We start from the raw sequence: 20,634 nt of genomic DNA on the forward strand, positions 1-20,634 counted from the left end.
TTCCTTTCTAATCTCTTGCTGTTCTTTCTTTCCTCCAGCTTTTATTTTCTCTTCTCATTTTGTCTTACCTAATACTCATATCTCCTCTTTATTAATATTTTCCCCTTTCTCATGTTATAATTATCTTTGCATCCTCCTTCCATCTCTCCTCTATTTTTTCTCCCTCCCTCTCTTAATATATTGGTACTTCCATTAATATTTTTCTCACACTGAATTGAGATGCCCCCCCAAGTTTCTCTAACCTAAAGATATATGTGAAGAATGTGGGAACCTTTGGGAAGGTCATTAGGGTGTGTGAGGTGGGGTAGGGAAATGACCCCACCCAGCCTCAGTTTCCTTTGATTCATTGGAGCTTCTATGTTTCTAAGCTAAGCTATAATTACTCCCTCCCAGTTTTACTACTATGAAAGAAAGAGTTAAATCATTGTTTTGTTTGGGGGAGATGGAGTTTGTAGAGAGAATAAGTAGAAGGATACAGAACATGGAAAGCCTAGGAGACCCAGTCAAAAGATACTGAAATCTCTTTTGGGATTGAGAAGGGAGGTTCCATTGGAAATCAAGAGTCAGGGAAGGCAGGGGCTTACAGTGCCTAGCACATAGTAAGCATTTAATAAATCCTTCATCTAAAAAAAAAAAGGTTAGGGAAGAGGCATGACTTTTTAGCAGAAGGATGTGAGGTGGGGGAACCCTGAGATCTCTGGGAGACAAAGAGCTATCTGGAAAGGATTGGGGTGGGTGTCATAGGGGCTTTAGAAGTTGCTGAGGTCTCCTTCAAGTGATTAGAGGCCCCACCCAAACCCTACCAGAGGCCCCCTGGCATGATGAGGTGAGGCATGACTCTTTTTTTTATTGCCCTGTAAAGCCCAGCACCAGGGGTATGTATATAAGCCACTTGCTTTGGCGTGGGGGGTGGGAGGGAGAGAGGAAGAGAGACTAGAGGAAAAGTAACAGGATGAACTCTGAAATCCTCTGGATCCTGCTGTGTATGCTGTTGGGGAAGACCCTAGGTGAGGAGGGAGACCCAAGGATGATCTGGTTCTCCCAACCCCCTACTCCACCTCTTTCCATCTCTCTGTCCCTCCTCTTTTCTCAAGGACCGGGGTAGTTGATTCCCTAGCCCACCTTTTCCCTGTCTTTGGGTCAGGCAATCGAATGCGGTGTTATGACTGTAGTCCAGATGGTCCCTGCTCTGAAACCATAAGGATGTGTGGGGAGGGCGAGCGCTGTGGATTCCTGGAGCAGAGACTCCACCAAGAGAAGGAGCAGATCAAGTTTCCAGGGAACCGTGAGTCTGGCAATCCACCCATAGGAGAAGGAACCCAACTTCTAATTATCCATCTTCCCTTGAAGATCTAAGCATTCTTATTTTTATTCTCCAAGATCCCACTGCCTTTCCCTTCCCTTCAAAAAGGGAAGGATATGATGAATTCATGTAGACCTATTAGAATTCAATCTTTCCCAAGAGATATGGGGGTTGGGATGGAGGGGGGACTAGTCAAATTTTAATGGGGGCAAATCCTTAAGCTAAATGAATTAATAATCTGACATGGGAATTTCAGGCATAAGATAGAAAATAAGGCAGACTTTGGGGGTGGACTATAACAGGACTTTCAAACTACCCTTGAAATCACCCCAAGTAGACAATCCATCCATTTCACCTATTAAATCATTCTGTAGCCACTTGTAAAAAAATAGTCTGGAGCCAGTTTATCTCTCTATCTTCTTTTCCTCAAAATTAAATCTCCCAGCTCCAAACAGTGCTTGTTTTGTCCTACAGCCACAGTCACCCTGGTCCACCACCGCCCTACCTGTGTAGCAGTCCATCGATGTGAACAGGAGCAAATAGAGTTGGTGGGTGGTGTGCCCTACACCTCCCACAGTAGCTGTTGCCTCGGTGATCTCTGCAATGGTGCTGCAGCTACAATGGTTCCTAGCATGGCCTTGTCTACTTTGGTGGTCAGCACCCTGGCCTGGATCCTTCCAGGACTATGGGGAGGATAGCGCATTGCTCTATGGGCAAAGGAGTGAGTGGGGCTGGGATGTCTATTTCCAATGTCTATTAAACTCTAATGACTGACTTACAGCTGAGTCAAAAATTCACATTTTGTGATAGAGGTCGGGGAGAAATTTGAGGGAAGAAAATGGAAATGGGCCAGGGGGCCTCGAAAAATGGTCATATCTCAGCATCCAGAGACCCTAAGAGATGATGAAGGCACCTAGAAGGTCTCAGACTTCCTGAAACAAGTTATGTGAATGGTAAGAGAGACTCTGAGTGCTCAGTGAGGGTGATCAGGCCTCCCTAGAGCAATTAATCTGTGTGTCTTCTTACATCAACCCCCATACATACCTTAATGAGGCAAGGTTGTTTGGAACTCAAGGAAGACAAAAGCAGATTGAAGGGGCTTCTATTTAGGAGGTATTTCCCAGGTCTGAGACCTTCTCCTAAAAAAACTAAGCCAAAGTCTCAGTTAATGAAAAAAGAGGTGGTACTGGGGAGAACTTTCTACCAGATTCCAAAGGGATAGCAGGGGATTGCCCCAACCTCATTCTAATCCTTCCTACCCAGCTGAAATATCAGGCCATCCCCTGAAGCTCTAGGTGGATAGTTCTCCATGGGTGTGGTCCCCATATGGTGTGTACAACATGTTCCCCCAAAACATTAGGTCCTTTGTGCCAAATCTCTAGGTGATGTATGGAGGAATAGGCCAGAAAAACTTGTCAGTCCAGCTCCTCCCTTCTCCACCCCAATCAGAGAAATTCCCTGAGGGAGCATCAGGGATAAACACTTGGGTGCCCCAAGGTTATCAGAAGTCCTAGGTATGAGGTGGTAATGCCAATGCTTAGGGGAGGGAACACCTGAATCTGTGGACAATAAAGCACGAGATTCTTTTGGAAATAGACATTTATTCCAAAGGAGCTGGGCAGGAGTGAGGTGAAGAGACCTGTTGCCAGGGTTCAGGGAATCAGACCCTACCAAGAAGGTACCTGGAATCTATATTGAGGACTGAATAAGAACTCCCATTTCAGATTCAGACTTCAGCCTCCCAGCTGAAGAAATCCTGATAAGGAAGAGTCCTAGGTAGATGAATGGAGGTAGGTGAGGGGGAGAGGTAAGAAATTGGAGAAAGACAATTCTGGGAAACTGGGGAAGATCAGGGAGACATACTGTAATAGAAGAAAAGATGAACTGAATTTCTTGATTCGAGATAATCCCTCAGAGCCATTACAGCTTTAGCATTCTACAGTTCACTGACCATGAGAAAAGATTAGGAGAAAATTATCATGAAAGAAAGGAGTCCAAAGAAAAGTCATTAATGGGATTACATGAATCATAGTATTTAAAGATGGGAAAGACCTTAGAAATTATCTAGTCCTGCCCTCTCACTTTTACAAAGGAGCCCGAGGCTCTGAGAGTCCAAATAACTTGTCCTAGGACACACCATTGTGTGTTTTTCGTTTGTTTATTTCTTTGGTTTTGTTTTGTTTTGTTTTTTAAACCCTTACCTACCCTCTTGGAATCAATACTGTGTACTAGTTCCAAGGCAGAAAAGTGTTTAGGGCTAGGCAACGGGGGTCAAGTGACTTGCCCGGGGTCCCACAGCTGGGAAGTATCTGAGGTCAGATTTGAACCTAGGACCTCCCGTCTCTAGGCCTGGCTCTCAATCCACTGAGCTACCCAGCTACCCAGCTACCCAGCTACCCATCCCCCCACCCCAACCCATTGTTAAGTAGTAGAGAACCAGGACCTCTCACTCCAAATCCAGTGCTATTTCTACAACCCTAGAATACAGGGAGGGACTCTAATGGAAACAGAGATAGGAAGGGGCTAACAACAGGATTAAGTGAGAATAGGATATGGGGCTGGGCAAACTCGAGATTTTCAGTTTAGGAGCCAGATGCCAAAACCAGCAAAAAGGATGAGGAAGCTGAAGTTCTGGAATGGAGAAGAGTGAGGTGCAAAACCGTTGCAGGAGTCTCTCCTGCAGCAAGTGGTGTTGTAGGTTAGATCATTGGTTTTGTTAATACCCTCTCTGCAGGGTTTCTTCTCTGAACCACAGTCAAAGCTGGAGTAAATCCACATCCTACCTGGGGGGAGAAAGATACAGAGGATCAGCCAGAAAAGACTTTCATGCTACTCCCACCTCCTTTACCCTCTTGAACTCAGACTCAAAGTTCTGCCTTTCACTCTCCATCTCTCTCCTTTTCCCTCTCTTCTCCCTATTGTTCCTAACTAGTTCTTTCTGTTATCTCCTGTAGTCTGATATCAGCCTCTTCTCTTCTCTTTTGCCATTTACCATTCATCCCACCTCCACTCTCTTTTCCCTCTCAAGGGAGTCCTTTTTTTTACCTAGATAAACATTTGTGCTCAAACACTGGTGTCCTTCCTCCAATTTACAGGATTTTCGATCCACACAGCCAATCATAGGGAACTTGTAGCAGGAATGACAACGAATATCAGCTGAGAAGATAGAAAGAAAGAAAGGTTCTGGGGAAACCAAACTCAGGTTCCTGAAGGGAATGGGAAGCTAAAGAGAGGCAAATCATGCCCTGAGAACTCTACTGTGAATTCCTCATCCTGCCTGTGCCTGTGAGATAGAGCCTACAAAATTGATTAGGGAAGGGTTCTCAGTAGGTGTAGGGTGGAGTTGGCTCCTTCTGAAAAGATCTATGCCTCCTTCTTATTAGCATCTGTCCCCTTACCTCCACCCCTGCCCTAGTGGCTTAGTCAGAAGAGGGATAGTATTGCCAAGGAAAACAGAAACCAAGGGAGGAAGAAACAGAATGAAGGCTCACCATCAGGGAGAATGGGACCGGACAAAGAAACCTGGAAAGTGACAGGAGAGGGGGCATGAGAAGAGAGGGAAAGATGGGACTGGACACTAGGAGAAGAAAATAGGATGGAAATTAGAGTAAGGAGGGGATAGAAGGAGAAAAGGAAGAATTGAAATGTGGGATACTATAAAGAAAAACTAGAGGGAATTGGGAAGGATCATTATGGAAAATAAGAGTTGCAGAAAGAACTCAGAAATTGGTCTAAGTGATGATTGTCTTCTCTGGACAGTCAAGGGAACTATGTCTGGGAGTTGCCAGGAGAAAAGGGAGAACAGCTACCTTCAAATTCCTCATTCTGAACCAATAACCCACAATCTGAAGAAGGGAATTGAATGGAGGCACCTAAGCAGTCCCTCAGAACATTCTAGAAATGGAAACAGTAAACTCAAAAATCTTTGCCCAAGCTCTATTTCTCAGCTAATTTGAGACTTCTGGTGAGAAATTACCTCATTGGGGTGGGGTATTTGGGAATCTGATGCTTAGAGAGGCTGACCACCTGGATCCCAAGCTGAGCAGGGAGTATGTGAAATGAAAGCCCATTTGCTCCCCACCCAAAATGCCCCACCCATAGAATGATTTGATTCAGGTATCCCCCTCCACAACAACTATGACAATATTATCCAGAAGGTTCCTAGGGATTCTTCTGGAGGTGTCTGAGAATCTAAGAGTTACCTCGAAGGTCCTTTTAGCCCCAGTATGGAGATAGAGTTGCCCCAAACATAGGCTTTTGAAAAAGTGTAGGGGTGAGTTCCAAAGGGGAGAAGGGGCTACAGGGGAAATAGTAACAGTTAGGAGAACCATATATCTTGACCCCTAAAAAAGTAGTTGCTGGTTCAGGAAAGAGGGAGAAAGGAGAGCAAAGAAGAGAAATAATGCTAAATACCTGAGAACTAAAATAAACAGAAGAACTGAAGAACTTGGTCCTTGAGGAATGAGAGTTTGGAAGAGGGAGGATGAGATTTGAGAACACCAGGGAACTAAAATATAAGATAACTGGAGCAACTGGGTTGCTCAGTGGATTGAGTCAAGCCTAGAGATGGGAGGTCCTGGATTCAAATCTAGCCTCAGACCCTTCCCAGCAGTGTGACCCTGGGAAAGTCACTTAACCCCCCTAGCCTTTACCACTCTTCTGCCTTGGAGCCAATACATAGTATTGACTCCAAGATGGAAAGTAAGGGTTTAAATATATGTATGTATACATATATAAGATACCTAAGTCTTTAAGAGGCGTGTATGCTAGAAGTTGGTCAGGAGAGCAAAGGGTTTGACAGGGCTTGATACTTGAAAAGAGTACTAGAGGAAGGGGATGGAGATCAGGAATCTGAGAAGTTCAATGCCTAGTTTCCTAAGCAGAGAGGAATGTGGGAGCTAGGGATGGAAGCGAGTTAGACACCTGGGTCCCCATAGAACTCACCTGAAACCCAGCAGATCAGAGCTGAGAAGGTGAGAAGCAAAAAGACATTCATTGTAGTGTTGTTGGAGATGACAGAAGCAGATAAAGATTTCCAAGGATCTCTTGGAAGGGAGAGAAACATTTGGGATTTATAGTTATAAAGGCCCCTCCCCTCCTGACCCAAGCAGCACCTCCTTTCTCAGTTTCACCTGATTGGGGAGAGAGAGTGTAGGATGGAGAAATTTGAAGACTGAAGGAATGAGGAAGCCCTTCTCACTCCAAAAAAAGATTTGAGGGTCCAGAGTGGACAAAATCTATCTACAATTCTGGAATGTCTGCCCCCCCCCCAACCATCCTTTTATCTTTTCAAGAGAAAGAAATAAAGGGGGACTGTGGCATCATCAAAACCCATTGTGATGTCATAGTTCCTGGGGCAGTATAGGCTTTGGAACAACACCCAACAGGGTGCTGCTGACAGGTGAAGGAGTGAATCCAGCCCATCTCCCCTTGACCCAGCTGCTCCCTCCAGCTCCTAGGGTCCACATCAATTCTGATGTGGACATCTCCCCATGTGGGAAGCTCTAGGGTTTGCAGGGAGGGTGAGGAAGGCAGCAGTGAGGGCTGAGCCTGAGAGATGAAGAAGAACGTTAGGCTACCAAAATTCCCTTTGGGATTTGATGTCCAGGAGACTTAATCCCCGCCCAGTCTCCTTATCAGTGTCCCCCAACCCAGCAACTGCTCCCTGTCTCTAGCCAACTTCCCTCCGGTCTCTCTTGATGACTCAGCTCCCCCATTTCTGTCCCACCAGATGCCCGACCATGATCCTAGTTCTGGGACTGTTGCTGCTGCTCTCAGGGACTGGAGGGAACTTGGGGGGTGAGCGGGGGTGGGGTAAGAAAGGTGAGGATCGGGAAGGGAAATAAGGAATGGAGTCCCGGGTCATCCCCTGAATCCTAGGAACAATCCAAAAACGGGGAAGGGAGAGGGAGAAATGCCCGAGTTCTCAATGAGAACGGGGTTTCGGGAGAAAGGCTTTTGGTAGAAGGTGGAACTCTGAGTCCCACCCTCACCCTAACTTTCCGCAGTTCTTTTGGAGGGACGCCCAGGAGATCGGGTGACTCTTTCTTGCACCGGGGTCTCCAGCGCAACTCGCTGGGCTTGGGCTCCTAGCTTCCCCGCCTGTGTAGGCTTGCTTCGGGGCCGCCGCCCTGTCTTCTGGGCCTCCTCCTCGGGAACTCCCACTCCAGCCTCCACCTCGCCCTTTGCTGGCCGCCTGCGTACAATGGACCCCAAAGGCATTCAACAGCTGGAGCTGCTCCTAGCGCGAGGAGATTCCGGGACCTTCTACTGCACAGGAATCGGAGGCCGACGGGTCTTTGAGAGCCGTACCTCGCTAAAGGTGTTTGGGGACTCGACTGCATGCGGACCCACAGTCCCCACCTCTGGTGAGTTGGGGACAGAGTGACCACACCACGGTTTGTTGTGAGAACGATCTGATCCTCCCCGGTGGGAAAAATTATTTGTTTTGTCTGGTTGTGTATCCCCTGCACCTGGCGCAGGGTCAGGCACATAACGATTGGTTAGAATGGATAGAGATGGCATTGGTCCGGATGTGTGTTGGTTGGGAATAAAAGAAGGGCTGCTTGTAAAGGGGACTTCTAAAAGCCTTCTTTCGATTCTTCCCCCCCTTTTTAGGGTCCTCGTATACTCTGCTCCTGTATGCTATGCTTGGCGTCGGGTTGACTTTAGGATTGGTGGGGTTGGGGATGGCTTGGAGACTTCGTCAGTAAGTGCCAGGAACCAGGGGGTGGGAAAGCCAAAAAGGGCAAGAGGCAGCCCTGGAGGTGAAGAGCTTAAAAACTGAAGGGTGGGGTTACCCCAAAGTGAGGAGGTGGAAGTGGACAAAAGGGGCGGGGTAAAAACTGAGAGGCGTTAGACTGGTGAGTCAGAGGTTAAAGCTTGCCTGGGGATGGAGGAGTGGGAAGGACCGAGGGGGAATCTCTGACCAAACAATCAAAAGAAATTTATTAAGAGAACTGTGGGTTGGAGGAGGTGACATGTTAGATAGCAGGAGCCTTCGTTTTGAGATTTTGTGCAAGAAATTTAAGGAGATGGCTGGGAAATGGGTTGGCTAAAGATAAAATATATGTTGGTCAAAGCCCCAGATTTCCCTTACCCATTCTTTTCTAGGATACCCCTTTCTAAGCCAACCGGAACCATTCCAGTATACGGTGAGAATAGTCCCTCTCCCCAGTCCTCAGCTCTGCCCCCATCACCCCCCACAAAAACTCCTCCCGTGAACACAGAAACCCAGAGTCTATCGAAAGAAGAGCCCCGGGAAAGAGGGGAATCGGATGTTGAACGGGTAAGGAGTGAGCTCAGAAGGTGGTACAGGGAGGGCACTGGAAAAAAAAAAAGGTGGGTTGAAGGGAATGTGCATGAAAACGGTCAGACGCCTGGGTCCCCCAGGGGAGGATAACTAGATGATGCATCCCTGTTCTGTATCTTGTCCTCTTTTCTCTAGAACCTTCTCTACGCGGATCTGGACCATATTCCCCTCAGAAATCCTAGATGGTTGCGCACCACAGTCCCCAAGGAAACTGCCACCATCTATGCCGTCGTGGTTTGAGAAGACCTCATCCCAACACATCCATTGTGGTACTCCCAACTTTCCCTGCTACCTGCCACTTTCTCACCCCCAAAGAGTCATCTGGAGCGAATCTTGAACCCACCTGTGCCTTGGACACTCCCTGTTCCCTACAGCTCTCGAAGATAGACCTGAAACCTAAATTCCACCCTTTCCCCAAAACGGCCCTCCGGGGGCCAATCCAGACTCCTCCTACCTTGAGTCATCCCACCCCACCCCACCTTGAGTCATTCCACTCCACGGACAAGACTTGTTCCTACTAGCCCCGCACCCAATCCCATCTTCCCTAATCAGACACTAACACACAGTGAATTCTAAAAGGTTAGTTCCATTTTATTCTCGGGGAGAGGACCAGCGCCTTCCCTTTTCCCTCTGTCCCACCCCAAACCCTTGCTCCTACCTCCTACCTAGCTTCTATGCATCATCCTACGAGTAAGCTAACCCTCCTTTCTATTCTCTCCATTTTCCTGTTCCCTCATTTGGGGGTCTCTTAGCTGTGGGGGCGGGTGCTGAGGACGAGGCAAAGGGAGCTGAGCCCTGCCCCAGCCTTCTCTAGCTCCGAGCAGGACACAGGTACGAGAGTTACATCTGGTAGTTTCTGCAGCACCTAGGGGAAAGAGGTGGGTTTAACGACACGCCCCGCCTACCCCTTTCCCTGTCAGGCCCAAAACTCCTGCCTTCCACATCCTAGCAATTCCAGAAATCCCACCCCTCTATTACGAGACTTGGGAATTTATTCCTGTTTATCACTTTCCTCGAGCCCAAGAAATGTTCCCTTCCTTTCGGGCTTCTGAAAAAATGCCACTTTCTCACCTCCTGGCTGTTGGGCAAATCTCCACTCCCACGGTGCAGCAAGAATGGGGAAGCCCCAGGGAGGCCAGACCGCAGAAACAAGCAATCCGCCGCGGCGTCGTCTGGGAGAGTCAGTGAGGCGTAGGGGTGATCCGTCAGCGCTGCCATTGCCTAGGAGGCAAAAGGAAAAAGGATATGGAATTTGGTCCCTAAATTACCAGGCTTTCCATCCCCGACAACAGCCAAAGAACAGGTGGTCTGGGTTATTTTCTGCAATTTCATATTTGTGTCCGCTACACGCATCCACATCCCGGTATACAAGGTTTTTCATTCTTCCAATAGGCTCCGCTCCGAATCCTCAATTCCCGCCCACCTGTTGTTCCCAGTCCCTCCTCCTCACCCTCACAGCTTTCTGGGCAGCTTCGCTACTGCCAGCTACAACAGTGCGGGGCCCCCCCATCCCGCAGAATCCCCGCAAATGGGAGGGACCTGAAACCGGTACTGTGGAGACTGCAAAGTCCTAGGGAGACAGATACAGGGGGAAATATGTATTAGAAAGGTAGGACGATAAACCGAGTCCTCCCCAAACCCTAAGAGAGAGCGGAATATTCCGCTTCTGTTCCCCTCCGCCTCATCACTGCTCCTCCTAACCCCTCCCCCTGGTCTCCGCTCTTCTTCAGATTATCAATCCTTTCACTTCATGCATCAGCCCTCCAACCTCCAACTCTCCAGTTTCATAGCCCTTAGACCCACAACCCCCGGGGACTTTGGTTTGGGGATTAATCAATTCCTCTCACTCGGAATGTGTCGGCCACAATTTCGGCTCCTCGGTGGTTGGTCCACTTAGAGAGGCCCACGAAAAACTCACGGCCTGGAAGGAAGAATTCAAAGGAGAAATCTATTTCTCAGCTCCACTCCATAAGAACTTTGGTGTCCCAGAACCCTGCTCTCCAGGGCACCCAAGCATACTGTCCTTCCTCTCCCCAGTCCCTCCAACTTCCACCTGTGAACAACACATCTGTCCCATCCAGTGTGGCATTCTCGTCTTTGATCTCCATAATCCGAAGCCCCAGATCCTGTAGGGTTTTTCGGACCCCATCGACCTGGGAGTAGGGGAAGAGAATTTCAGCTTTAAAACCCTGGTGTTCCTGACCCCACCCCTGCCCTCCTGAAAACTCTACACCTCGACTTCTTGTTCCCCCTTTCCCAATCCACTCTTCCTTTCCAGCACTCACTTCTGGCCGCCTGGCAGGACTCCAGGGTCTAGTGATGAGGGCTGTATCCCCGTGCACCACAGCTATATCTCCTAGCAGGGGTCCAAAAGGCAGTTGCTCCTCGGGGGGCAATTCCAATAGCTGAAGTCCCAGGCGCTGCCTCAGTTTTCCTCCCAGCACCCCATGCTCTCGCTGTGCCTTCGCCAGGTCCAGGGGTGGGAGATCAACCGCCACTCCTTCCCCCTCTCTGCCCAGACTTCCTGGGACCCCCCGGATCAGAGCATGGGAACAGCGGCCCAGCCCCTCCCCCGGGGTCCCCATCCTCACTACACACTCCTGCTGTCTCGCTCTTTAATCGTTTTTCTTTAATTTCACCTGCCAGAAGGGAGAGAGAACCAATTGAGAAAGATAGGGTAGGGTAGGGATTTAAGGATTTCTGGGTCTCCAGCCACCCCCTCCTGGCTTTCCATCTGTCATCTTAATTCCACTTTGATCCGATAGAGCCTGCACTTGGGAGAAAACTGCGACCTCTTCCTCAGTCCTCGACCCCCAAACACCTGTTGTCTTTTCCTCAGTGCCTTCAAAAACCGCTCCCCTCCCGCCCCCTTCATATTGTACTCCTCTCCATTAGCCTCTCCCCTCCCTGTCACCGCTAGGATGCGCTCACTCCCTAAATATGAAACGGACCCACCCCCTTAACCCTCCGTTATTCGGAGATGATGGGGAGACTCCAAGATCAAGATGCTTAGGATTCAGAGGGAAGTAAGGGCTGCGCGGGGCGCCGAAGGGGAAGAGGAAAGGAAAGGCAGATGAGTTGGATGAGTTAAGGAAAGCGAAGACTAGAGGAAGGAAAGGAGCAATTGGAGGTTATGGAGTTAATCTACCCCAAGGGCCGGTTATGCACCCCTTAGTGGACCCAGTATAAATCAGTCCCCCGGGATTGGGAGAGGTCCGGAGTGAAACTAGAAAGGGCGGAGAAAGTGGGGGTGGGGAGAAAGCAGTTATAGACAATGATACTTAGTACTCCCCTTGATCGACCCCTCCAACAAATTTTCTCCATAAGAATCTTCCCTTTCCAGTCCTAGGATTTTAGGCTTTCGGCCTCCCGACCTGGCTTATGCCCATTCCCTTCGGGACCCCAGATGTCCGCCCCTTCCTCCCCCCCGCCCCCCAAGACCAACGTTTTCCTTAAGATCCCAGTAAGTACTTACCCTCCCACCCACAGCCCTGCTAGTCAGGTCACTCACCGCTGGCTGCCTCACCCCGCCCCTTCTCCCTTCCGACAAGGTTTGGGGGTCCCCTCCCCCCCACCGAGTGCAGGGAGTGAGGGGGAGGGGAATTCAAGTCTGTAGGTGTTGGGAGGGCTGGGGTCCAGAATCGGGGTGAGGGTCCCCGAAGGCTCACGGGGAGCAGAGGGGTGGGGGCGCGGCGGGCTGGCGGCTTCGGGGCATTGTCTGATCGGGGACGGGCTGGACTCCGAGAGGCCACGCCCCTACCGCCCCTCTAGACCACACCCACTCCTCTGGGGCTTCCTTCGCTCCAGCCCATAGCCACACCCCTTCCCTTTCTGGATTTCTCCTTTGGCCCCCGTGGAGCTCTCCCCAGATTCTTCTAGATTTGGAAAAAGTCATCCCCCATCCCAGGTTTCCTCATGCCCCTGCTTTGTTTACCACACGACTGCAAATACAACCAGAACAAGAGAGATGAGAAATTGTTTCTCCCCTTCACAAACTTTTGGCCCTCCTAGCTTTTACTTCAAAATGCCCTTCTGGAACTCAAGGGTTCTGCGCCTCCCAACTCTCACAAATAACAATTTCACTCCTTGAATCTGTATTGACCTTCCTCAAAACACATTCACAACCGTCCTCTCCTACCTGATCCCGGTTTCCAATCTCTCAGTGCCCAGTTAGGAAAAATATCACTATATTTTGCTTCTGTTTTATTAATGAAATACATTTTCATCCTATCCCCTTCAAAAAAACAAAATACCACTCATTTTCCTTCTCATCCTACCCCCAACAACCTTCTCTGCCCATCTATACTTTATTTCAAAATTCACTGTCCAGTGGCTATTTTGAAGTGTGTTCATTGGGCAGCCATCTCTAAACCAATTCCATGGAGTGGTTCTGTCAAGCCATTTGTGAAAGCAGGAGTGGGGTAGGGAAGGAAAGAAGCTCTGTCCATGGTTACTTTAGGGCTTTGGCTACTAGCTCATAGGCCAGCTCAATCTCCTCTGCATCTGGACAAGTAGAGGCAAACTCTTCTCTGGCATAAGCATTACGTAGGTATCTTTGCAACCCTCTGAACTCTTCTGGGATAGAAAATCCCCGATATTTCTTACATACAACCTGATGGGAAAAGAGAGAACAGATGGTTTTCAGTATTGATAATGGAGGTCCATTGTAGATTTCTCTTATTGCTGTAACACTCTGAAATGTTTAATATCTCTTATAGAATTCACTCCAAGCTCTACCACCTGACCCTCTTCTTCACTACCTCCTTGCCCAACCTTCCACCCATGTCAAAGTAGTATCTACAAGGAGTCCACTCACTATCCTGACTTACTCACATAATTTACTTAAAGTGCCTTCCCATATTTTTTTCCCTTCCATGCTATCGACCTAATTCCTACACTTTATGGCCCTGCTAAGTAAGACTTCACTATGAAATTTGTGTAAGCTCAATTAAAAATGAGATGTTCTCTGAACTCCATCCCTAACACTCATTTAATATTTCTAGCAAATTGCTCTTTGTGTGAATGTTCTATCTCAACTAAATTGTAAGATCTTTGATGGCAAATACAGATGTGATTAATACATCAACTTATACATACATTAACTTATATTTGTCAACTGATATTGGGCTTCTCTTTTAAGGAGTCCAATACTATTGAAGATTACAACAAAAAAAGAATGTCATTCATATTCCACCAGGGGGAGTAGATTGATATTGCTAAGGGAAAGATGGAGATTAGACCTCAGAGTGGAGAAGTTTCCAGAAAGAAAAGATATCGTCCATTTATTTAACAGAATGAAGGGTAGTCCTATACAAGGGAACACAAGACAACTTCAGTGGTGATCACAGGACTGATGAATCTTTTTTATGAGGTTTTAGAAGGTTGGGCCCCTCCTCAGAAATGTAAATGCATAAAATAAAAACACAACAACAATTTTACAAAGGAAACAATTATAATAGTATCAAAACATATGAAGATTTGTGCAACATCTTATTTGTTTATCTCATAATACTGTAAGGTAGGTAGGTATTCTCATTCCCATTTTACAGATGAGAAAACAGGCTTGAGAAAATAGATTTGAGACTTGCTCTGGATCACATAGCTGAGCTATCTCAATTGAGCAGAAATAAGAAATGAACAACAAAGCATACTGAGTCATATATACCATTATCAGCTATTCTGGCAAGTCATCAAAAAGGAGATACCTTGCTGGAGAAGAGAGGGGATGTGGTCCTTATGAAGATAGTTGTGCTGAGAGTTCACCAAAGAAAAGTTACCTTAGTAACTTCTTCCTTCCCCTGGCAACCTACCTGTACAATGTGGAGCTTGGGCAGCAGGTTGCAATCAGCCAATGTGAGCTCATCACCATCCAGAAACTTTCTGTGGGAAACACCCTCATCTTCTGCACTGGTCTCATCAATTTCCTCAGGAAGTGGTGATATCAGATAGTTGTCCAGAACTTTCAGTGCTTTCAACAACCCTTTCTCCAGGTCTATTGAAGAATTAGGACCAAAATGGTGAGGAAGTTCTCTCAGAAACAATGAGGACAGAAAATAATATGGGCCAGAAGAAAAATAATCGACTACCAATCAGAAGAGGCCAGAAAGTAGTCCAGAGAATGAAGCAGTTGATTATAGTCAATTAACTTGGTCCAAATGCCTAATTATGGAATGAACCATTAAACATAGGTTGGGACCAATAGAACAAGGAGGCCTGGGGTAACAAGCATGGAAATTCAAAGAGTTGAACTAATGAAAATGGAAGGAGAGACAGGTACCTCTAACAAAGAGATTTTATAACACAAAGTTAGGAGCAGAATGTTAGTCAATCACTGCTTCCTTAACTTATAAATCATTAGTACCCTTTTTCTTCTTCTATCCTGTTTCCCAACCTTTGTTCTCTTGAGGTATCTAGGTTCTCCCAGACCCCGACATCATCCATCCAGTTCCCACATTCCAACCAGAACCCAGGCCTCTGAGGGCCCTTTGGACTTACTCGCATTGAGTGCTGGGTTTGAATTCTTGATATAGGCAGAAAATTTGGCAAAGACATCCAGGCCAGCTGTGTTGGATTCTGGGTTCTTAGCTGCCAACTTGGGATACCTGAGATCAGGTGGGAGATGAAACAATAAGATGTCCAGACAACCTGGGGGCCACTCCCATCCCAGACATTTCAGATTCTCACTACTTCTCTCCACATTCCCCTGAATGTTCTGCTCTTTTCCAACCCAGGTACTCCATACATACCTAGGGGGGCTCAGCACTGCCTCCAGAAACTCTTCAATCTTGTTAGTGTCTGTGTGCACTTCTGTGCCATACAGTAAAAATGGAAGCTGACCTCCAGGACACAACTTCTGTACTGTTTCTGTTCTCCTGCAGTAGGAACCCAGTCATCAGGGGAATGGGGAGGTGGCTCAGGTTTGTCAGAAAATCAAAGACTTAAGATGGGGAAGAAACTAGAAATAAGAGAACAAGGGGAGGGGGGAAGGTAAGAGGAGTGGGGAAATCAAGTCTGGGAAAGAGAGAAGATTTTATAGTAGGAAGTTACTTCCCAGAGGGAAATTCAGCATAGCAAAGAGGGGAGAAGAGTGAAATGAGATATAGAAAAGGAAGAATAGAGAGTAGAGCTAGAGAAAGGCCTAAAAGGGATGAAAGAAAGGGTTAGGTAGGCATGGATAGAAGTAGGCTCTCACCTTTTGGTGTCTACAGTGGTGACATTGAAGGTGACACCCTTAAGCCAGAGCACCATGAAAAGTCTTTGGGAGAAGGGGCAGTTCCCAATCTTGGCACCATCACTGCCAGCCTGAAATATACCCCCCCAAAGTCAGAAAGGGCTCCTTTAGAAGAGCCAGGACAAGGTATGGGCAACAAAAGCTATGCATGAGGGACACTCTTAAATATTACTCTTAATAAATACACATTTTCTCAGCACATATTGATTAATCTTATGATAAGTTTTTATATGGATTATAGTGAAGGCTCATAAATATCTGGTAGATTGTCATCAGGGAGAGAGGTAGATGTTGACTAGGATGACGTTGTTTTCAAACATCCTAGCTGTTTCAAATGTCCTAACATCACAAAATGTTATAGCTGGAAGGAACCTCAGATTACTTAGAGCAAGTCCTTCCCTTGAGGGGAAATGACCTGTCTAAGGTCATAGAACTAGAAAATACCAGAGCTGGAACATGAATCTAAGCCTTCTGAGTCTTTAAGTCCAGTAGTCTTTCTACTATACCATGCTTCTTTCTAATATAAATACTGTTTCATCTCTGCCTCCAATTGTCTTCTGTCCAATGACTCCACAGCCCCCTACCCAAACCACACCAAACTCTTGGAAGCAGTTCCCTTGCCATTTCTGGGAGAGGATCTAGGATTGGGAAAGTACTATTTCATAGAGGACACCTAATTCCTGAAAGAAACTTGAGATTTGGAAGGGGTAGTGGTCAGAATGATTAGCTATCCAGGAGCAGGATTAGAAGAATGATCATTGGATTCCATATGCAAGGGAAGCAGGTGATGACTGTATTATAAGGGGAAGAATGTTGAGATAGTAGATTTGATTCTCAAGGAAGCAGGGAATGGGAAAAGGAGAGCACGTCCCAACTTGGTGCCCAATGCCTAGTTTTCTATAACTCTTTTATGCAGCTGGGTGTGGAAGAAGGGGTCCCAGTTCTGCACTAGGGATGGGCGAATATGGAGAGGCCATCCAAACGGGCAGTACCCTCTGATTGGCAAGTGGTGACCTCATCCCCCAGGGACTCCCCCCTCCCCACTAGTCTGAGGGTGATTCATTTCTCTATGTCTCCGGTCTGAGCCCACTTCCTTCCTGGAAGGGAGGGAAAATAGCATAGTTTCTGAAGTCTTGGTAGCCTAAGGCTCGTGTGACAGTACTTCTCTTTCACTAATTTTCACTATATTTCTTTTTTTTTAAACACCACATAGGATCCCTTAAGTCTCCATATCTACTGTCCTGGGGACATCTAGATACTTGCTTCTCCCATAGTAGTTTCAACCAGATCTCAGGCTGAAAATAGCCCCTGAGGGTGGTATGAAAATAGGGAGGTAGGGACCACGCCTAAGCCAGCACTTCACCCTTCATTTGGAGATGAGGTCGAGGAAAGACACAGAAACTGAGGCACAGACACTGAAAAGAGGGGGAGGGGGCAAAAACAAAAAGAGGAAGTGGGGAGATGGAGGAAGGAAAGACAAAAGAGAAGGAATGTATGAGGCAGCAGAAAATCAAATGAAAGAGACAGGTCACCTATAAGAGACAGAAGGCCAGGTTGGAGGGAAGGTGGGTTATGGAGAAAGGGTGGGAAGAAGCAGGAAGGAGAGACTAGATGAAAAGGGGGAGGGGGAGGAAAAGAAGAAAAAAAATAGAGAGAAGGAGAGACTACCTGGGGAGTGACACAGAAATGACAAAGAGAAGTGCGTAGGGGAAGTAGGTGGGGAAGACATTGTGAGAGAACCCCAGGGTGGGGTAAATGGGGAGACAGATCAGATGAAGAGGAAGAATTAGGAGACATATTAGTAATGGAAATAGCCCAAAGTCCAATCCTCACCTTGATACTCAAACCTTGGATACTATAGGGGGAAGGGGGGGAGAGGGAAGAACTTTCTTAAATTACTAAACCTCTAACTTCACAGGGAAGGGAGAAAATGAGAGTGAAGTCTTTTCTGAACTTCTCTTCATCTATCACCCTAATTTCTCCCTTTTTTATTGTCCCATACCTCACCTCCTCCCTCCTTTCTCCATAAGACTATTCCCCTAAATTCTTTGCCCTCCAGCAAGGAATTTTATCACCCCCTTTCCTTTTACTCCTCAATTTCCATAATCGCTGTCACCTATTCCTACTTTCCATTTCTCCCAGGTCCTTTCCCTCCCCAAACCTATTTCCTATTAATCCCTTCCTCCACTCTGTCTGGTTCTTCTTCTCCAACCTTTGCCAAGCCTAAAGCCCTCATTGCTTGCTTCAGTCTCCCCACCCCATGCACTCCTATTTCCTCTTCCCAACCCTTCATATCCTTTCTAACTTCTAACCTTTAGGAATATGGGGGCGGGTTGGGAAGGTATATTCCCATCTATACTGCTGAATGTTCTCTTCCCCCCCACAATCCCCAGGCGCCCCAAAGAGCACCTCTTTCCTTGGAGCCCAGATTTGCTGTCTACCTCCCATCATGTCTGTCCTCCCAACTCTCCTTCACTCTCACGTTTCCGGAAAATCTCCACTTTTACAAACTTTTTAGTTTGTTGATGAACCAGAGGGACCCAAGACTTCCCAGTGCCACTCTCCATTCTCTACCCCACCCCTCAAAAAACCCAGCCCCAGAGGCTCCCGGCCTCAAGGCAAGCCCAGACAGGGATTGGAAGGAAAAGAGAGCGAATGGACCTGGAGAGGGGGAGTGGGAGAGAATGGGAAAGGGCAGAGTTGAATTCCTTGACATGTGTGAGGAACAGAAGGACAATACACGATGTTCTTACCTTGACGAACAACTCAACCTGTGCCTGTTCTTCAGCCATGGCTGCAACTGGGACCAGGAAGCTGTGGGTGCTGGGGAACTGGGAGGGGCCGAGGTTGGAGGGAAGGTGGGTTGTGAAGTTTGGGGAGTTTTTTCCCCCTAAAGTCCTGGGACTCTCCCCCTCCCCCTTAGCTCACCAGGAAAGACACACACACAAACACACACACGGACACACCAGCTAGGTCCAGATCCTCCCCCACCCCCCATTCACCCCCCAGCTCCTCCTTTACCTTTCCCCCGCCCAGACTAGAGCTTGGAGCTGATGACTCATCAGCCAACCCCGCCCAGGAGAAGGGGAGGGGATGACTCCCGAGTCCGGGGAATTCGTAGGGAGGGGAATCCAGCTCCCAGAGAGGGTCTCGCTTGGGGGAAAGGAAGCCTGTGGCTAGCCACTGGGAGATCCTTTGCTCCTGGGACCTCAACCCCTAGACCCCTTATTTCTTGTCTCATTTCCCAGACTAGTGAAAAGGAGAGAAATCTTGCTTTTCTCCTACTCCATACATGTAACCTGACACCTTGAATTAGGGAGGCTAGGAGAACCCCAGGAGAAGCGTTTTAGGAAGTGAAAGGGGAGATTCTTTCCACCACATCCCTACACCTGTCTCAGCGCTGGGTGTCTAGGACTGTAGTCTGTGTCATAGAAGTTAGAACAAGATACAGGGTTGAGCAAGACTGGCAGAAAGGTAAAGCATTCCTGCAGAGTGGGATGGAAACAATCGGGCACCCTGTGTTGAGGGAATCAGGCAGTTGAACCAAGGGGCCCCATCCTAGGGAGAGGATTGCCTCAGAGATCTCATCCTCTTCCCTTCTCTGCTGCTCAATCAGTAATCCTTAGTGTTGACTGGTTGCCCAGGGAGAAAGGATAATGGAGTGGATAGAGTATATAATTGCTTGTGTTGTAAAAGTGTACCTGAATCCTGGAGTTTGCTTGACTGATTGCACGCTGGGTCAAAGGAAAAAATCAGACAGATAAAATGAGAAAAGATAACAGTGAAGAAGAGAGAAGAAAGATCTTTTTCCATCAAAGTATACCAATGGGATATTTGGGAGTAGGGTAGGAGGGTGACGATGGTGACAGTTTACATCCTTTTGAAATAGACTATTTCACTGTTGACCCAGAGTCTGTCTTCCTAGTATATGCTCCCCAGCCACCATCCTGGGATCCCAGACCTTGGAGCTCCTTTCCCTCTTGCTACTTTCGGCTAGTCATTCCATTTCCGTTCTCAGTGCTCCTTCCCTAAGTGAGAAGCTCACTCTAGGAAGGAAGAAAAGGGGCTAGAGGAAGAAGGAACAGAGGAGACAGGGAGAAATGTGAATATATCAAACAAGAAACCAACAGCTGGTGACTTCTTCTGCTTTAAAGATGTCCCTTCCCTGTTTTTCCTATTCCTGAAGAGCACTTTGTATTTTTTTTACCAGTCAGAAAGAATGTGTCCCTGGGTTGTTGTTCTAAATTAAAGGCACAGAGACCAACCACACTGTTTTAGAATATGGTTTAAACTGCTTGTGGATGATGCCCAAAGCTTGCATTTCTTTCCCAAAAAGGTAAAATCAGATGTTCTTTACTCTTAGGTATTTGTTGTCCAATAGATGACCCCTGTTAGGGGCAGTGAGGGAGTGGCAAATGAATGGGGCCCGAACTCTGGGCTAAAACAGGTCCAAGGGCCTCTTTCATTTCCCTTTCTCCATCCTAGTCTACCCCACCTCCAACTAGCAAAGGAGCTTCTGCTGTCTTTATCTTCAGTGTGGTCTTTGACCTGTAGCCTTGAGCTACTAAACCTCTTCTCCCAGAGAGGCAAGTAACTACCATTTCTCCTTTAAAGTTTCATGAATTTGAGAGTAGAAGGCTTCCCCTTTATATTATGCCATCAGAGACAAATCTATTTCCCACCTTTCTGGACACATCTGTTCCCACTTCCTTTTTTCCTTATTTCTCCTATGTTTTTATCTATCTCTCTCTGCCTCTGTCTGTCTGTCTCCAATTCTCTGCCTCTTAT

At 47.3% G+C, this 20,634-nt stretch overlaps 5 protein-coding genes across 15 annotated transcripts; 2 read left to right on the forward strand and 3 right to left on the reverse strand.

Moving 5' to 3' along the window:
* Nucleotides 1-402: 402 nt before the first annotated feature.
* Nucleotides 403-2,250, forward strand: LY6G6D (lymphocyte antigen 6 family member G6D). Its single transcript, XM_007483553.3, has 3 exons — nucleotides 403-1,007; nucleotides 1,145-1,285; nucleotides 1,778-2,250. The coding sequence occupies exons 1-3, from the start codon at nucleotides 953-955 to the stop codon at nucleotides 1,999-2,001; spliced, it is 420 nt and encodes a 139-aa protein (XP_007483615.2). The 5' UTR covers nucleotides 403-952; the 3' UTR covers nucleotides 2,002-2,250.
* Nucleotides 2,251-2,884: 634 nt separating this feature from the next.
* Nucleotides 2,885-6,543, reverse strand: LY6G6C (lymphocyte antigen 6 family member G6C). Its single transcript, XM_001376141.4, has 4 exons — nucleotides 6,436-6,543; nucleotides 6,248-6,348; nucleotides 4,349-4,459; nucleotides 2,885-4,086 (listed from the first exon to the last, which is right to left on the reverse strand). The coding sequence occupies exons 2-4, from the start codon at nucleotides 6,297-6,299 to the stop codon at nucleotides 3,881-3,883; spliced, it is 369 nt and encodes a 122-aa protein (XP_001376178.1). The 5' UTR covers nucleotides 6,300-6,348; nucleotides 6,436-6,543; the 3' UTR covers nucleotides 2,885-3,880.
* A 110-nt stretch (nucleotides 6,544-6,653) lies between these two features.
* On the forward strand, nucleotides 6,654-9,931 carry MPIG6B (megakaryocyte and platelet inhibitory receptor G6b). 10 transcript variants are annotated; one of them, XM_056817910.1, is made up of 7 exons: nucleotides 6,654-7,671; nucleotides 7,922-7,943; nucleotides 8,417-8,457; nucleotides 8,533-8,591; nucleotides 8,751-8,884; nucleotides 9,368-9,493; nucleotides 9,634-9,931. In XM_056817910.1, exons 1-5 carry the CDS (start codon nucleotides 7,509-7,511, stop codon nucleotides 8,853-8,855), a joined length of 390 nt encoding a protein of 129 aa, XP_056673888.1. In that variant the 5' UTR covers nucleotides 6,654-7,508; the 3' UTR covers nucleotides 8,856-8,884; nucleotides 9,368-9,493; nucleotides 9,634-9,931. The 10 variants fall into 10 exon arrangements, with proteins under 10 accessions (XP_056673888.1, XP_056673889.1, XP_056673887.1 ...); XM_056817909.1 differs by having other exon boundaries at nucleotides 6,674-7,671; nucleotides 7,922-8,012; XM_056817908.1 differs by having other exon boundaries at nucleotides 6,677-7,671; nucleotides 8,417-8,591.
* DDAH2 (dimethylarginine dimethylaminohydrolase 2) lies at nucleotides 9,186-12,407 on the reverse strand. Of its 2 annotated transcripts, none has more exons than XM_001368791.4 (7): nucleotides 12,127-12,407; nucleotides 10,901-11,254; nucleotides 10,669-10,768; nucleotides 10,463-10,536; nucleotides 10,066-10,185; nucleotides 9,687-9,836; nucleotides 9,186-9,480 (listed from the first exon to the last, which is right to left on the reverse strand). In XM_001368791.4, exons 2-7 carry the CDS (start codon nucleotides 11,198-11,200, stop codon nucleotides 9,364-9,366), a joined length of 861 nt encoding a protein of 286 aa, XP_001368828.1. In that variant the 5' UTR covers nucleotides 11,201-11,254; nucleotides 12,127-12,407; the 3' UTR covers nucleotides 9,186-9,363. The 2 variants fall into 2 exon arrangements, with proteins under 2 accessions (XP_001368828.1, XP_007483616.1); XM_007483554.3 differs by having other exon boundaries at nucleotides 12,091-12,397.
* A 398-nt stretch (nucleotides 12,408-12,805) lies between these two features.
* Nucleotides 12,806-19,283, reverse strand: CLIC1 (chloride intracellular channel 1). The gene is made up of 7 exons (XM_007483561.3): nucleotides 18,868-19,283; nucleotides 18,600-18,677; nucleotides 15,808-15,917; nucleotides 15,362-15,487; nucleotides 15,111-15,217; nucleotides 14,426-14,607; nucleotides 12,806-13,227 (listed from the first exon to the last, which is right to left on the reverse strand). Exons 2-7 carry the CDS (start codon nucleotides 18,636-18,638, stop codon nucleotides 13,066-13,068), a joined length of 726 nt encoding a protein of 241 aa, XP_007483623.1. The 5' UTR covers nucleotides 18,639-18,677; nucleotides 18,868-19,283; the 3' UTR covers nucleotides 12,806-13,065.
* Nucleotides 19,284-20,634: the final 1,351 nt, after the last annotated feature.

The sequence above is a fragment of the Monodelphis domestica genome, chromosome 2 (assembly GCF_027887165.1).
Source record: "Monodelphis domestica isolate mMonDom1 chromosome 2, mMonDom1.pri, whole genome shotgun sequence".
Classification (NCBI taxonomy): Eukaryota; Metazoa; Chordata; class Mammalia; order Didelphimorphia; family Didelphidae; genus Monodelphis; species Monodelphis domestica.

Bases quoted from the DNA above. Each gene is read 5' to 3' on its own strand.
- CLIC1 (XM_007483561.3), bottom strand. From the start codon at position 18,638: ATGGCTGAAGAACAGGCACAGGTTGAGTTGTTCGTCAAG. The intron at 15,488-15,807 runs GTGAGAGCCTAC...TTCCTACTGCAG, and splicing joins ACCACTGTAGACACCAAAAG to GAGAACAGAAACAGTACAGA. The intron at 13,228-14,425 runs GTAGGTTGCCAG...TTTTCCCATCAG, and splicing joins CCAAGCTCCACATTGTACAG to GTTGTATGTAAGAAATATCG.
- LY6G6D (XM_007483553.3), top strand. From the start codon at position 953: ATGAACTCTGAAATCCTCTGGATCCTGCTGTGTATGCTGTTGGGGAAG. The intron at 1,008-1,144 runs GTGAGGAGGGAG...TCTTTGGGTCAG, and splicing joins GCTGTTGGGGAAGACCCTAG to GCAATCGAATGCGGTGTTAT. The intron at 1,286-1,777 runs GTGAGTCTGGCA...TTTGTCCTACAG, and splicing joins GATCAAGTTTCCAGGGAACC to CCACAGTCACCCTGGTCCAC.
- LY6G6C (XM_001376141.4), bottom strand. From the start codon at position 6,299: ATGAATGTCTTTTTGCTTCTCACCTTCTCAGCTCTGATCTGCTGGGTT. The intron at 4,460-6,247 runs GTGAGTTCTATG...CTATCTTCTCAG, and splicing joins TCTGATCTGCTGGGTTTCAG to CTGATATTCGTTGTCATTCC. The intron at 4,087-4,348 runs GTAAAAAAAAGG...TTCTCCCCCCAG, and splicing joins GAGCACAAATGTTTATCTAG to GTAGGATGTGGATTTACTCC.
- MPIG6B (XM_056817905.1), top strand. From the start codon at position 7,509: ATGGACCCCAAAGGCATTCAACAGCTGGAGCTGCTCCTAGCGCGAGGA. The intron at 7,672-7,921 runs GTGAGTTGGGGA...CCCCCTTTTTAG, and splicing joins ACCCACAGTCCCCACCTCTG to GGTCCTCGTATACTCTGCTC. The intron at 8,013-8,416 runs GTAAGTGCCAGG...ATTCTTTTCTAG, and splicing joins ATGGCTTGGAGACTTCGTCA to GATACCCCTTTCTAAGCCAA.
- DDAH2 (XM_001368791.4), bottom strand. From the start codon at position 11,200: ATGGGGACCCCGGGGGAGGGGCTGGGCCGCTGTTCCCATGCTCTGATC. The intron at 10,769-10,900 runs GTGAGTGCTGGA...CCCTACTCCCAG, and splicing joins GTCCTGCCAGGCGGCCAGAA to GTCGATGGGGTCCGAAAAAC. The intron at 10,537-10,668 runs GTGGAAGTTGGA...TCTTCCTTCCAG, and splicing joins GACAGATGTGTTGTTCACAG to GCCGTGAGTTTTTCGTGGGC.